This window comes from Dipodomys spectabilis, unplaced genomic scaffold (assembly GCF_019054845.1).
Source record: "Dipodomys spectabilis isolate Male_0828 unplaced genomic scaffold, ASM1905484v1 ptg000176l, whole genome shotgun sequence".
NCBI classification, from domain to species: domain Eukaryota; kingdom Metazoa; phylum Chordata; class Mammalia; order Rodentia; family Heteromyidae; genus Dipodomys; species Dipodomys spectabilis.
In genome coordinates, this window is record NW_024870853.1 from 2,930,329 (window position 1) to 2,945,328 (window position 15,000).

The 15,000-nt window shown below is 47.6% G+C and overlaps 1 protein-coding gene across 4 annotated transcripts; it reads right to left on the reverse strand.

Moving 5' to 3' along the window:
* Window positions 1-348: 348 nt before the first annotated feature.
* Window positions 349-13,621, reverse strand: Gdpd2 (glycerophosphodiester phosphodiesterase domain containing 2). Of its 4 annotated transcripts, none has more exons than XM_042694929.1 (16): window positions 13,285-13,621; window positions 11,473-11,586; window positions 10,870-10,973; window positions 10,466-10,559; window positions 10,222-10,281; window positions 9,862-9,960; window positions 9,338-9,431; window positions 9,038-9,183; window positions 8,837-8,919; window positions 8,324-8,474; window positions 4,700-4,921; window positions 4,340-4,488; window positions 1,267-1,414; window positions 1,062-1,144; window positions 783-811; window positions 349-679 (listed from the first exon to the last, which is right to left on the reverse strand). In XM_042694929.1, the coding sequence occupies exons 2-16, from the start codon at window positions 11,575-11,577 to the stop codon at window positions 627-629; spliced, it is 1,620 nt and encodes a 539-aa protein (XP_042550863.1). In that variant the 5' UTR covers window positions 11,578-11,586; window positions 13,285-13,621; the 3' UTR covers window positions 349-626. The 4 variants fall into 4 exon arrangements, with proteins under 4 accessions (XP_042550863.1, XP_042550864.1, XP_042550865.1 ...); XM_042694930.1 differs by lacking the exon at window positions 13,285-13,621 and adding an exon at window positions 11,823-12,015; XM_042694931.1 differs by lacking the exon at window positions 11,473-11,586 and having other exon boundaries at window positions 13,285-13,620.
* Between the last annotated feature and the right edge of the window lie 1,379 nt (window positions 13,622-15,000).

The following is a 15,000-nucleotide window of genomic DNA, read 5'->3' on the forward strand; positions in this document are numbered from 1 at the left end:
GGGAGATTTAAGTTCACTTAGTAACACATTAATAGACAAGATACTGGAACTACCCAGTCTAGAAGAAAAAGCTGGGCACAGCAAAAAAAAAAAAAAAAAAAAAAAAAAAAAGCGACCTGTAGGCAGAGAATTAGAAGGCTAAATGGGCTATTTAGCTTGTAGCCTTTAGGCAAGAAAGCAGCTAAATTGAGTGGAACTGTCATCATCAACTTAGAGTTCTACAGAAAAACCCATTTCATCATCTCCTTGGTCACTGTTCCAAGCTGTCCCACCTTGAAACACCCTGTGCCTGCCTTCTACCCAAGAACATGTGCCCACAAGTTATCAAGAAATGCACAAGAAACATGATCTTGTTTACTTCCTTATTTTAACTTTGTTTTGGGAGGTAATTCTCCACATTCACAGGCTTCCCAAATTTTTCATATTAGTACCCCTCCCCCTCCCCAGAACTGTAGATTTCATTTCAGCTGAGGCATGCCAACTGCAAAACTTCCTGTTAGTAAAGTCTCCCCTCACACACTGCAACCAATTAGTCCATAATATTCCATTTTAGCCTTTCTTCTTCCCCTGTCTTTGACCAAGGCAAAGCCTTAAGATTCCAGCTGGTAGGGACCAGGATGGGGCATTCACTCCATGTTGAAATTATTGATTCTGGTCAGCAGCACTGCAGTTTCTAAGCCTGCAAAGGTGGGAAGAGGGTGGCTCATGTAGGAAGTGAGCAAGGAGATTGAGTTGGGAGGAGAAAATTAGGTGCATAGTGGGGAGGGGAGGGGTTGTCTTACCATTTCTTTCATTTTCCTTAGCACATCTCCTATAGAGAGAAAAGTTTTCTATTATGAATTCAGCCAGTTTGTAGCAAGACATTCCACCCTGGAGTGCTCCAAATTGTCTTTCCCAGGTTCAAGCCAATTTGGTATAATAAGGATGGGTCTAAAATTTTCCAAGAATGGGGAAGACCACACCTCTAAGTCCAGGCAGCACTTGTGAATTTGGGAATCAGCCTCACAATCAGGGGCCTGGAGAAAGGACAGACCCAGAACGCTGAGGCCCAAAGCACTCACCTTCGGAGAAGGAAGGTCCACAAAAGCAGCAGGGTGGAGACAGAATTGGTAATGATCCATATCATTAAGTAAGTTTGAGGGGGCTATGGGAATAGGAAAAGCCTCCTGTTAGTGGCCAAAGCCCTAAGGGTAGTAGATGAAGGGAAATAAGAGCCAAAGGGACAGGGTTAAAGAGAACTAGAGATGGGAAAAGAGGAGCCCTTACAATAAGCCAGATGGGGTAACGCATCTGCTGCAGCAGCTGGCAGTCGTTGGTGGTGACTGAATCCACCCCTGCACACCAGAGCAGGGAGAAGAGCCAGGGCTTGTTCACTACAAATAGGTTCACTGACACATTATCTTGGTGCAGTGCCCTGTGGGAGCAGGAAAGAAATGAGGAACATTCAAAATTGTGGTGTACAATGCACAGCAGGCAGGCCCAGCAAGTGCCTGAATCTACAATGCCATTGCTAAGTGGTATTGGTTCTAGCAGACCCTGACCAAAGGTGCTATTTTCTCCCTCTCCCTCTTCCTCTCTCTCTTTCCCTCTCTCTCTCCCCCGCTTTCTCTCCCATTCCTCCCTCTCTTGCTCCTTTCCCTCTCTCCCTCTCTTTCTCTCCCTCCCTTCCTTCTCTGCTTTCTCCCCCTCCCTCCCTCCCTTCCTTAATGGAAATCTGCTTTGTTCTCATAACTCAATATTGCTCTCAGGATCTTGAACTCAGGGCGTTATCCCTTAGCTGTTTTTGCTCAAGGCAAGCGCTCTACTACTTGAGCCACACTTCCAGCTTTCTGGTGGTTCATTGGAGACAAAAATTCATGGAGGGGCTGGGAAGGTGGCTCAGTGGTAGAGCACTTGCCTAGCATGCATGAGACCCTGGGTTCGATTCCCCAGCTCAAGTGGTAGAGCGTTAGCCTTGAGCTGAAGAGCTGAGGGACAGCGCCCAGGCCCAGAGTTCAGGCCCCACGACCCCCCCCCCAAAAAAAAGAAAAATTCTTCATGGACTTTCTTGCTGGACTTCCTTGTCCACATGGGCTTCAAACCACTATCCTCAGATCTCAGCCTTCGGAATAGCTAGGATTACAGGAATGAGTTACCAGCATCTAGCCAAAGGTGATTTTTCTATGCATAGAGGGAATCCATTTCCTAGAGGGATTCTATCCACAAGTACCAGCTTTGTTCTCTGAGGTTATGCAAAATGTGTCTCTACCCTTCGTCCCAGGACAGCCCTTCAGAGGTCTGAAGATGTGAGGCCTCAGCTCCCTGAGCCTTTCCTTCTGCAGACTCAACAAAAACCTTAGTTCCTTCAACCATTCTGGTTGAACTGTCATTCATTATTTCCTTCACTATCCACCCTTTTCTAATCTGACCTTACACAGTTTATCAATGTCCCTTTGAAAATGTGCCTTCAAACAGGATACCCCAGATAAGCTTTTGGTAGCTTTGAATAGAGGAAGATGATCTCCTACCTCTGGACACTGCCTGCAGGTTAGCCTTTCTCAATGTTATCTACTGCTGATGAGTCTATAGACCACTACCAGAGCTCCATCAAAGCCTTGGGCTTTTCCACACTTGTTTCTATTTATGTCAGTGTTTCCTTTCTTATGCTTGTACAATTGAAATTCTTCCTTCCTTCCTTCCTTCCTTCCTTCCTTCCTTCCTTCCTTCCTTCCTTCCTTCCTTCCTTTCTTTCTCTCTCTCTCCCTTCCTTCCTTTCTTTCTCTTTCTTTCCTCCTTTCCCCCTCTTCCTCCTCCTCCTTTCTGAGACAGCATCTTGCTATATAAATCAGATTTCTCTTGAACTTATGATCCTCCTTCCTGTCTCAGCCTCTCAATCACTGAGATTACAGGCATGTGCCACTACACCTGGCTATAATTGAAATTTGTGTTTCTCTTCATGGTGACAGCTTAATAAAAGGTTCTTTTGTTTTGTTTAGTTTTTTTTTTGGGGGGGGGGGTCCGGTCAGGGGGCCTGAACTCTGGGCCTGGGCGCTGTCCCTCAGCTCTTCAGCTTAAGACTAGCACTTTACCACATGAGCCACAGCGCCACTTCCGGCTTTTTTTCCTGCTTATGTGGTGCTGAGGAATCGAACCCAGGGCCTCAAACATGCAAGACAAGCGCTCTACCATTGAGCCACCTTCCCAGCCCAAAGGTTCTCATATAAAATACTTATAATAACTGAGATATCATTCAGTTCACATTTTTCTGTGTGACCACAGGCAAATTCTAAGGCACCTTGGCAACCTCGTGTTTGGAATTGTATCATGTTTACTCAATGGTTTATCTTCTGGGGCTCAGTTCACAACTGGGACTCTCCTACTTCTCTCTCCTCTGGACCTATCCCCTCTCTTCTGATTTCTTTCATGTAGAATAAAGGTGAACTACTCCTGACTTATAAGGCCTACCCAGTTTGGCCCTTGCCTACTTTCCCAGCTTCATCTTCCTCTTGCCATTAGGCTGAGGAAACCATTAGTTACCCCAGCAATTCTGCTGCTCTCCTTAATAGTTAATTGTGTTCCCAGGCCTTCCCAGTTAGATATTCCCAAATCTCAGCTCAGATATCACCTCTTTAGATGCTTTCTGACATAATTGTCCAGTTTCTACACCAACCCCTAACATCCTAATCACTAAGACATGTCCATTTCATTTTCATAGCACTCATCACTACCTAATATGCATATTTTAATTGATTTATTGTCTATCTCCTCTTTTTTCTGTGTGCACATGGGCATTGGGACTTGAACCCAGGGCCTAAACTTTTTTTTTTGCTGGTCCTGGGTTTTGAACTCAGAGCCTGGGCAATGTCTCTGAGCCTCTCTGTGCTCAAGGCTAGCACTCTACCACTTGATCCACAGCACTTCATGCATGCTAGACAAGGAGTCTACCACTAAGCCACATTCCCAGCCCTGAACTTTTTTGCTCAAGTTTACTGCTCTACCACTTGAGTCGCAGCTCTACCTCACACTTTTTGGTGGTTAATTGGAGATAAGAGTCTCACGGACTTTCCTGCCCAGGCTGAACGTAAACCACAATCCTCAGATCTCAGCCTCCTGAGTAGCTAGGATTGTTGGTATGAGCCATCGGCACCCAGCTTTGTCTATTTCTTTTACTAGTACCTAAATTCTATGAAAGCAGGAATCTGATTTGTGTTTGCACCTCAAAGCCTGCAACAAATATTACTCAATCAACGGCAATAAATATCTGTTCTGTGAGTGAGTGAATAGCCTCTGCACTCCCTGTACTGGTTTTTCCCTGTCCTTAGCTTTGGATTCCCTTTGGTTCCTTTTCTCTGGCACTCACTTGATGTTCAACAGTGGCAGTTCTTGATAGGGAAGATTGAGAAATAGGGGCTTCTCCGTTCTGTTGCCTCTCTGCTGTCCATATATCTGGCGCATTTGGGGTGCCCGTTGTTGGACATTCACCCGATCTTCATCTGGTAGCCAAAGGACCTGTATACAGGGAAGGTGGGCATGAAGCTGAGAACACCTAGAGATTCCAGGGACAGAGGCAGGAAAAGTTTGGCCCCAATATAGGGTATGTAACCTGAGGGGAGGGGCAGAACACTGGGGTAATAGGTAGCCCTGAAATCACTATGGCCTAGGGAAGGTGGGGTGGGCAGAGGGACAAAAGGGGTTTCATTGGGAGCCCTAACATCATTACCATGTCTTGGGGCACCCTTGCATTCAGCACAGTCTCCAGTGTTTGGTTCACAAAGGTGTCATAGTATGTGTGGTTTCTTGGGGGTCTGCGCAAGTCAAACATGATGGAAAGGTTGAGGGCTGCTGCTTCCTTCAGTAAATCTTCTAGTGCTGGTACTGTCTGATTCCCAGCCTCTTTCTGGTCAGGGCCAGACAGATGTTTGGCACCCCAGAAAGGGTATCTCTAAAAGAAAGGACAATAATTTTAACATCAGAATTGGTCTCCTAGCTTTTTCCCCATACTCACCATCTTTTGCTCACATTTCCTCCCCACTTGCAACTCAGCTCTTGCCTCCTCTAAGTTAGGGTCTCTGAAATGTGGCTTGATTCTCTCTAGGAGAGAATTAATTGCCATTCTCTCAACCTCCTTCTGGTTTTCTGACCTCTGGTCTAGTTTCTTTTTTGTTTTTAATTTATTTTTTTATTGTGAAAATACTGTACAGAGGGGTTACAATTACATGGGCAAGACAATGAGTACATTTCTTATCAAGCATTGTTGCCTCCTCCTTTGTTTCCCCTTCCCATCCCTTCCCATCCCCCCCCCCCCCCCCCCCCCCCCGCCCCGCTCCCCTGGTCTAGTTTCTTAACTTCCTTTTTCCCACTAGGTCTCTTCAGTCTCATGGAGACCTCTGGGATCTTAGAACCTTTGATTTCCTCCCAGTTTATCAGCCATACCCCTCCCCACGGTCCATCCACAGCTTGAGAGATACTTTTCCACAGTGCCCTTAACTCTCTTCCTGCTCCTTCTGCCCTACAACTCTTAGAACTATGGCCTGAGTACTGATGGGGGCAGCTGCTGCTCAGGAGAGGAAGCTAGCTATATTTATTAACTACTTACTAGGTACAACTCAGGGTTCTAAGTACTTCTGTCTTTCTACCCAGTAACCCTATAGGGTACGGTATTTTGTTGTTGTTGTTGTTGGTCATGGGGTCTGAACTCCGGGCCTGGGTGCTGTCCCTCAGCTCTTCAGCAAAAGGCTAGCACTCTAACACTTGAGCCACAGTGCCACTTCCAGCTTTTTTTTCTGCTTATGTGGTGCTGAGGAATCGAACCCAGGGCCTCATGCATGCAAGGCAAGCGCTCTACCACTGAGCCACCTTCCCAGCCCCAGGTACAGTATTTTTATTATTCCTATTGTACAGATGAGGAAAGTGAAACACAGATTGTCTAAGGAATGTTTCCCAGAGCTGGCAAGTGGTAGGGCCAGGGTTCAAACTTAGATGCTTCTAATTCTTAATTACTCTGATATGCCATCATAAAAAATTGTATTCATACTTTTTAATTGCAAAAGTCTGTGTCATGATCCTATTTATGCAAAATGAAAAGTATATGTATATAAAAATAAATGCATACAGTTGGACATATAGCTGTTAAAAGTGAATATTTAGCTTTGCACTAGTGGCTCATACCTGTAATCCTAGCTACTAAGGAGGTTGAGATCTGAGGATCCCAGTTTGAAGCCAGAAGTCAGTTAAGGCAGTCTGAGAGAGTCTTTTTTGTTGTTGTTGTTGGTCATAGGGCTTGAACTCAGAACCTGGGCTCTTTTCCTGAGTTTTGTACTCAGAGCTAGTGCTCTACTACTTTGAGCTACAGCTCCACATCTGGTTTTCTGGTGGTTAATTGGAGATGAGTCTCACAGCCTTTCCTGCCTGGACTGGCTTTGGACCATGATCCTCAGAACTCAGCATCCTGAGTGACTAGGATTGCAGGCCTGAGCCACCAGTGTCTGGCCCAAGCAATTCATCTCCAATTAACCACCAAAAGTCAGACGTGGAGTTGTAACTCAAATGGCAGAGCACTATCTTTGAGCAAATAAAGCTAAGGGACAGTGCCCAGGCCATGAGTTCAAGCCCCACTACTGAAAAACACAAAAAAGTAAATATTTCACACAGTTTGGATTATAGGAGGCTTCATTTTCTAGGCTCTCTAAAATTTTACTGTGTGTGTGTGTGTATGTGTGTGTGTTTGTGTGTGTGTGTACGTATGTGTGCTGTTACTAGGGCTTAACTCAGGGATTTTTACTCTCACTTGTTTTTGTCTGTTCTTGGCTAGTGTTCTGCCAAATTAGCCAAACTGCCACTTCCACTTTCAGCATTTTGCTGATTAGAGGTAAGAATCTTGTTATGTATTCTGTTCAAATCAAGATCCTCAGATCTCAGCTTCCTTAGTAATTAGAATTATAAGTGTGAGCCACTAGCACCCAGCTGAGTTGGTACATTTTTATGATGAGCTAGTATTACTTTTGTACTCATATGAAGAGGTACTAAAAAACTAAAATATTTTTAAAATATTTTTGCCACCTACAGGATTTAAATTCATAATTCTAGGGTCCAGTATTCAGAGCCCTTCTCCATGATTCTAAGCCTCTTCCATGATTTGCATCTCTTAGTTATGTTGAGCCCCTTTTTTTCTCTGGAAACATGCTTTTTTATGGTACTGGGGTTTGAACTCATGCCTCAGGCTTGCCTAGGCTGCTCTACCACATGAGTCATGTACTCAGCCAGTTATTTTTCAGGTAAGGTCTATGTTTTTGCTGTGGACCAGTCCCAGACATGGTCATCCTTCTATCTATGTCCTCCTGTATAGCTGGGACCACAGGCAGCCACCACTACATTCAGCTTATTGGTTGAAATTGTGTGTGTGTGTGTGTGTGTGTGTGTGTGTGTATACCTATGCCCATTGTGGGGCTTGGGCATCATCCCTGTGTTTTTTTTGTTCAAGGCTAGCGTTCAACCACTAGAGCCATAGCCTCACTTCTGGAGCTTTTTTGGCTGGTTAATTGGAAGTAAAAGTCTCAAAGACTTTCTTGCCCCTCAGCCTCCTGAGTAGCTAGTATTACAGGTGTAAGCCACTGGGTGATCAGGCAGGCCCAAAACTTTTTATTTTTTTGCCAGTCCTGGGGCTTAGGCATTGTCCCTGAGCTTTGTTTGCTCAAGGCTAGCACTCTACCACTTGAGCCACAGCACCACTTCTGGCATTTTTGTGTATGTGGTACTAAGGAATCAAACCTAGGGCTTCGTGCATGCTAGGCAAGCACTTTTACCATTAAGCCACATTCCCAGCCCTAGCCTCAAATTTTAATCCTCCAGATCTCCATCTCCTGAGTAGCTGAGATTTTAGGCATAAGCCATCTCATCTGGCATGGAAACATACTTTTTCATATTCTAGCTGTTACCTGTACTCCTGACTAGAGTTCCCTATCTCAAGGGCTGAGGGTGTTGCTCAGTGGTAGAGTACCTGTCTAGTCTGTGTTCCATCTCAACTTGTCAAACACAATTCCCTATCCTTGTTTTATCCATCCTGTGAGCAAACTCTCATGTCACATGCTTCTCATAATCTTCCTCTGGGCAAAGCCACTCCTGATCTGCTAAACAGTGACCTTTCTCTACTCTCTGCCCTGGAAAAGTGTTTTTATTATGCCAGGTTTCCTATTCTAATTACTACCTAGACTTTCTTCCTTACTAGGTGGGAGTGACTTGAGAGACAGATTGTGCTCCTACTGACTAGCATAATGCTCAGCAAATACTTATCAGTAAAATGAACTCTGTCCTTTCTGAATGTCACTGTACTCAGACATGTGCTCACCTCTAGAAACCAAGTCCCGGCATTCAGCCTCTGCAGTTCAGCCCAGGAGAAGTCGCTGCTGTGAGCTGTGATTCGGGCTGGAAACACAGAGGCTACATCCGTAGTCCTGCTCAGCTGCTCATCGTGCATGAGGAAGGGGACACCATCCGAGCTGAGGGCACAAGGAGTGTTACAGGACCAAGATCTGTGACTGCTCTTTTTTAAAAAAGGCAAGACCAGCCCAGGGCTTGAACTCAAGGCCTTGCATTTGCTTGCTCAGCTGGTGCTCTACCACTTGAACCATGCCTCCAGCCCAGCCTTTTGCTGCTTAATTGGAGATTGAGTCTTAAAGACTTTTCTTCCTGGCCAGAATTTGAACCTTGATCCTCTTGATGCCAACCTCCCAAGTAGCTAGGATTACAGGTGTTGAGTCATCAGTGCCCAACCTTTATTGCAGGGGCATGGCTGCTCATTTTTGTTTCTTGAGCTATTCCAGTCCCCAGCCCCTAGATCTTGAGTCCCACCCTCTGTCACCTGACCATCACATCCGTCTCAAACACAGTTGCTCCACATTCAGCTGTCTTCCTCAGGGACATCAGGGTGTTTTCAGGGGCCAACTGAGAAAGGGAATGGGTATGAAGGTTGCAGGGAAAGGTGGAAGCCTGGAAATGCACAGGCCTGACTGCAGCCTGGAGAAGCAAACCTTCCTCAATGGCCCAGACTTGTGCCACTTACCATGGGAGCTCCTCGGTGTCCAACCAGTCCAGGCTTGGGGGGTAAGTTTCCAGGTTTCATGATGCACGGTGAGGATACGTACAGGGGGACCAGGTAGATGAATAGGGCAACTCCAAAATACAGAACTAGTAGAAGAATCTTAGGACCTGTAGATTGAGGGAAAGATATTGGAAAAAGGGCAATGGGAGGGGGTACTTGAGAGGCAGAAGACAGAGCACAGGTTTAGGAAACAGGGTATGAGTGATAGGAGGGAGAAGCCATCAGCAGCCAGCAAAGGTTAGTGGGGGTTGTGGTTGGCACCTCTTGGACGGATACGGTAGAAGGTATCAGCCACAGGCCAGGCCAGGAGGGTGATTCCAGCAACTGCTCCAATGTGAAGGAATGGGGCTGTGGCCTGTGAATAAGAGCTGGTAAGGAGAGCTTTTCTTACTGCTCCTTACTTTTCTTGTGTTGGTACTGGGGCTTGAACTTAGGGCCTGGGCACTGACTGTGAGCATTTTTTTTCACTCAAGGACAGAGCTCTAGTGCTTGAGTCACGCCATTATTTCTGGCTTTTTGCTGCTTAATTGGAGATAAGAGTCATGGGCTTTCCTGTTCAAGGTGGCTTTGAACAACGATCCTCAAATCTCAGTCTCTTGAGTAGCTAGAATCACAGGTGTGAGCCACTAGTGCCCAGCTGCTCCTTACTCTTATCCTTTGAGGGGCTGATGTTTGGAGTTCAGAGATACCTACAGTCTTAGGGGACCAGGGAACAACATTTGCTTTAGGATTGTCCACAGGCTATGGCTCTCACCTAGACACTGAAGATCATATCAGCCACTCACCTGTAGTGACACATGTAAGCTATGCCACTCCTGGCGCCACCGGATGTCCAATCCCACAAGGCCAGTGGCCACAAGAAACATAATAAGGAGCAGTAGAACCTGGAAGGGGGAAGGACGGATGGAACGTTCTTTGTTAACCTAGGCTCATGGTTTATTTTACCTGGGTTGCCCCCTTCCCTTTGTTGAGACAGGATCCTTCCCAAACCCTAACACAGACTCTTCTTTCACTGGGAAAATATTTGCTGGATTTTAAGTCCTGTACTCAACCCCAAGGGTAGAAAATGGAAGTCCTCATTCCACTGGACACAAAGTGCTGGGTCCTGGCATCCCTTATTTTCCTCTCTGTCAATCCTGCAGTACCTTGTGGAGACCATGTAGATGTAGAGGCTGTCCACAGAGGTGCAAGAGCAGGGCCAGGAGCTGGAGGCAGAAGGTAGGGAGACTTAGGAGGCATGAAGAGTTCTAGGGAAATGTCATTGAGGGGAGGCTTTTGCAGGTACCTCCCTCCCACCCAAACATTAGCACCCTCCCCTGAGGACAAGAGGATACAGCTGTACTAGAAAGAAGAGCTAACGGGGATTATGCCGCATGCTCCAGAACCCACCAATAGCAGGGATGCATATGTGACCAATAGAGAGATGATCAACACAAATACCAGGGACCAGTCCATCCAGTGTCCCCAGTGTCGGAAAAGGAATCTGTGGGAGGGAAGAAGAAAACATCCAAGTGGGAGAAAGGGTGTCAATAGTAGCCTCATGGGAGATGGGGGTGGGTCGATCCACTTAGAAGGGAGAAAGGACAAAGACCTCCATGAGCTCAGGGCTCTAAGGATTAGGGTTTTCATGGAGGGATTTTCTATGGAGGTTAGGGTAGCAGGAGAGCTGGAGGGGCTGGGTTGGGGTGAGGATGACTGATGGGTTCTCCCCTCCCCCACAATACGCAGGCGGCCTGAGGTAGGGAGTAAGTGGCCATATATGCTGAGGAAGGGGTGGGGAACCCATGACACACTCGTTGAAGTTGTGCAGGTCATTGAGAAGGATGAGCCCGATGTACAGCCAGGCCAACGAGAGGAGGAAGGTGAGGCAGAGCAGGCCAAACCAGATATAGTCACACTGCAAAGGGGCAGGAGAAAAGCTCTCACAGCCTATCCCAATTTCTGCTCAGAGGCCCCAACCATGGCAGCTCAAAAGAGCTTCTTGTCATGTGTTGGGCTGCTGTGTTCTGAGCAGTTCTCTTTATAATTCGAGGGAGATTTTCCTCCTACAGAGAGAAAAACCCTTCTAGTTGGGCACCTATGGCTCACGTCAATAATTCTAACTATTCAGGAGGCTGGGATCTGAGGATTGTGGTTCAAAGCTGGCTCGAGCAGGAAAGGCCACGAGACTCATCCCCAATTAACCAGCAGAAAACTGGAAATGGAGCTGTGGCTCAGTGATAGAGCACTAGCTTTGAGCAAAAGAGGTCAGGGACAGTGCTCAGGCCCTGAGTTCAAGCCTCAGGGCCGAAAATAAACAAACCCTTCCTCCCAGTTGCTTAATAGGCCTCCACATTCCTTCCCTCTGAACAAGCAAAAGCTTTGACTTTTGGCCTCAGCCCCCATCCCTATGTCACCTTGCTGGTATGATTCCTCTCTTTGGGTCCAGTTCTCCAGTGGCAGCTATACAGACAGTGGAGGCAGCGGGCCCAGATGGAGCGGCAGTCAGGGGACTCAGCCATGGTGAAAGCCTGGGGGAAGGGACACTGCTGTCAGGGACCCTGGCAGAAAGTAGATTTCAGCCTCCCCTCCCAGTGTATTTGTGGAGCCTGGGGGAGGGCCACAGGCCTGGGCCACTGCTTGGCAACAGAGGGAAGTCACTGGGCAGGCTTGAGAACCTTGGATTGGATGAAGCCCACAACCCTGGCTTTGAGCCTGGTAAAGAAAGACAAAGAGTTTCTTTACCTTTTCCCTTTATTTTCAGTACCTGGAAAGCCAGTGGGACACAGGAGGATCAGCCTCTGGGCCAGCAGAAAACATACCTGTGTGCTCCAGCTCCTCCCTATATAACAGCACTCTAATGGAGGTGGAGTGCTGGGTGGGTCTTCAGAAGAAACTGCCTCGGGGTGAGGTAAACTTGGTTCAGCAAGTTGAGGCAGATTTGGCTCCCATTTACACGGCCCCATGCAGAGTTATCTTCCCACCACGGGAAGCTGTAGGGACCTTAAGCAGTTCTGACCTGAGGCTAAGGGAGGCCCAGCTTGTTGCTTAGTTGCTATGGATACACAGATTGTACAAATCACAAAGCCCTGACTGAAAGATTCTCTGTGTCCCCTTCCCAGGGGGTCGGGGGTGGGGCACTGCCCGTGAGAGGAAAACCAGGAGAAACTGGCTGCTGGGGTCACTCACAGCCTGTTAAAAAGAACCAGTACGCACCTGGAGAATGTAAGCTCTAGCACAGTAGCTTAGTCTTTTCCTGCCTAGTCACCTAGTTCAGTCACCCCCCACAACCCAACCAGAAACCAAGCCCCCCCCCTCCTCCTTTCAGCTGCCCCACCCTCTGCATTAGCTTCGGTGAAAGTACAAGGCGCATCAGAGAAAGGTGTGTGTGGTGGTGGTGGGGGTGTTGTCTTGGAGCTGGGAATCCTGATCCCAGCTCCGTGTGCTTCTGGGTCTGCCCAAGACAAAGCTGATCCCTTAAACTATGCTGGATCTGTGATTGTGATTATACTCAAGACAGGAGTGTGATTTACGACAGGTGAGAATTTTATTACTGAGCCAATGCAAGCAAGTGGGTGGGTGTAATCTATGTTAGTTTATGTATGATGCATGTTACACTAGTGGGTTTCAAGAGAATTTAATTGAATGTGTAAAGGAATTTGATATACCCAAAGAGCTGCATGGTGTGTGTGTGTGTGTATTTTCTAGGGGACAGGGCTGCCTGGTGTCCAAGCTCCTCTGAGGTTGTGGAATCTTAAGGAGTGTAGTGGCTGTACCCTTTCAAGGAAGAAGAATGTGGCTGCTCCTGAAACTCCCTCTCTTCTATGCTTACCTTGGGAAAGAAGGGTTGGGGTAGAGGTGGAGAAGTAGGCTCTGGAGTAGAGGGAAGAAAACTTCTATCCATTCTAAGCATCTCCCCAGCAGACAGCCCCCACTGCTGAGCTGTGGTAGCTTGTCCTGAGCCCATTCCTGGGCTCTGGTAGCTTTTCCCGAACTCCAGTCCACACCTCCTGCCCTGCTTGAGGTCCTACCCTTGAATCCCAGACTGCCGTCCAGAGTCCCACCTCCCTCCATGAACCGATGTGATCAGGATCTGAACAGCCTGGAAAACCCAAGCAGAGGGGTGCTGCTCAACCTCAGGATCCCAGTGCTGCTAGGTAGAGATTATCTGTACCACCATCCCCCCATAACTCCCGGTGGTATCCCCCAGCCTTCCCGAACCCTCACACCTTTTCTCAGCGCAGCTCTGCTCTCTGCTCTGCGCTGCTTCCCAGCTCCTCTTGAGTTGTCTGCCTCCTCCCTCTTGCAATCCTTGGCTCAGCCCCACCAAACAGGTGGCACTGTTGCCACCTACAGGAGGATATGTGGGTCCTCTCTGAAGGCCCGCAGCTGCTGTATGGCCTGAGCCCAGCCACAGTGGGAAGATGGGAAGGGAGTGAGTGGGAGGGAGAGCAGAATTGCTTCTTCACTTGCTGGCGGTCAGGGGGCTTGGGTGAGGAATTCCTTTGTGCAGTTTTCCCTATCCCCTCAGTCCCTCCTCCTGTTCCCCTCCCAGTCTCTGCCAGGCTTTGTCCTGGCTCAGAGAGGCCAGAGCTGAGGGCACAGGCTGGCGGGAAGCTGGGGGGAGGTGACCACACAATTTTGCAGTGAGCAAGGGGCCCATTCAGGCCCCTGGAAACACTTTCAAGTGTGTGAGTTTCCAATTGTGTGAGAAGTGTCTCAAAGCTTCCTGTGAATAAAGCCCTCAGTCACTAGCCTCTTTTTCCACATGTGCAAGGAATATCTATAAAATGTGACTGCTTCTTAAGCTCTTGGCGGCAGGTTTGCCTTATTTCTGAACCAGGGGTCCCCATGAGCTCTGAGGATCCCGAGTGACAACTTAGCAGCCCTGCCTTTTATGTCACCCCATTCAAGAGATGCTCATCTGGGCCAAGCTGAGTCTTGTATCATTCTGCTGCTCTGTGTTGTCTCTAGAGCATGCGGGTCTTTGAGAACGACTTGAGTATATAGTGTGTTGAGGGTAACAGACTTTGGAAAGAGGCATACACGCAAAGATGTGGTTATTCCAGCATCAACAGAAGAAAGTAGCCCAGCAAGCTTAAAGCCAAAGGTCAGTGTGAGCTGCGGGTTGGAGCTAACTTGATAGGCTGACCTTTTCTGCATTCTGACTGAAGTGGTGACTTGGGGTCTGGGGCTAGTAAGGTATTGGTAGGAAAGATATTTTTTTCTGCGGAGAAACCTGCCCCTCCCCCTTCCCCTCACTGGATTTCAACCATTGAGATGGAAGACTAGCTTTCGGCTGCCAAGAAGCAGCCCCCTCCTTCTCTGCTTTCCCATTGTATTCACAGGCTCTAGTTGCCAATGGTAGACTCCTTTACTCCCTCAGGAATTAAAATGCAAAGAGAAGCAGGGCTGTTTGTTGGCAGGAGGCCAGGGAGGGCTAGAGGGTCACCCAGTCCTTAGCAGGCTTCATTCTAGGTAGGTTGTTGTTCAATTTCCTGTTTGGGTTGTGGTGCATTCTACTCTTGATTTTCTAGTTCTTGGAGTGGGTTTGGTAGCTTTTTAGGGGTGGGAATCAACATGAATGCATTTTTGAATCTTGGGGCTTGTGAGCTCCCAGGATAGAAATCTACTCAGCAGCTTGTATATATGGCATTGCAGAGCTGGCTCCCTTCTAGTTTAAAAGAAAAAAACAACAAACGTTTGGTGTTGGTGCTGGAATTCAGGTCTTCACACTTCTGCTTGGCTTTTTTTGCTCAAGGCTAATATTCCACCACTTCAGCCATAACTACACTTCCAGGCTGTTGCTCAAACCATTAACCTCAGATCTCAGCCTCCTGAGTAGCTAGGATTACAGATTTCCAGCTCCCTTCTAGATTTTAAGCAGAGCTGGAAAAACTTCATGCACAATAATGAGCTGTGCAATAGGATGTCACACATTAGAC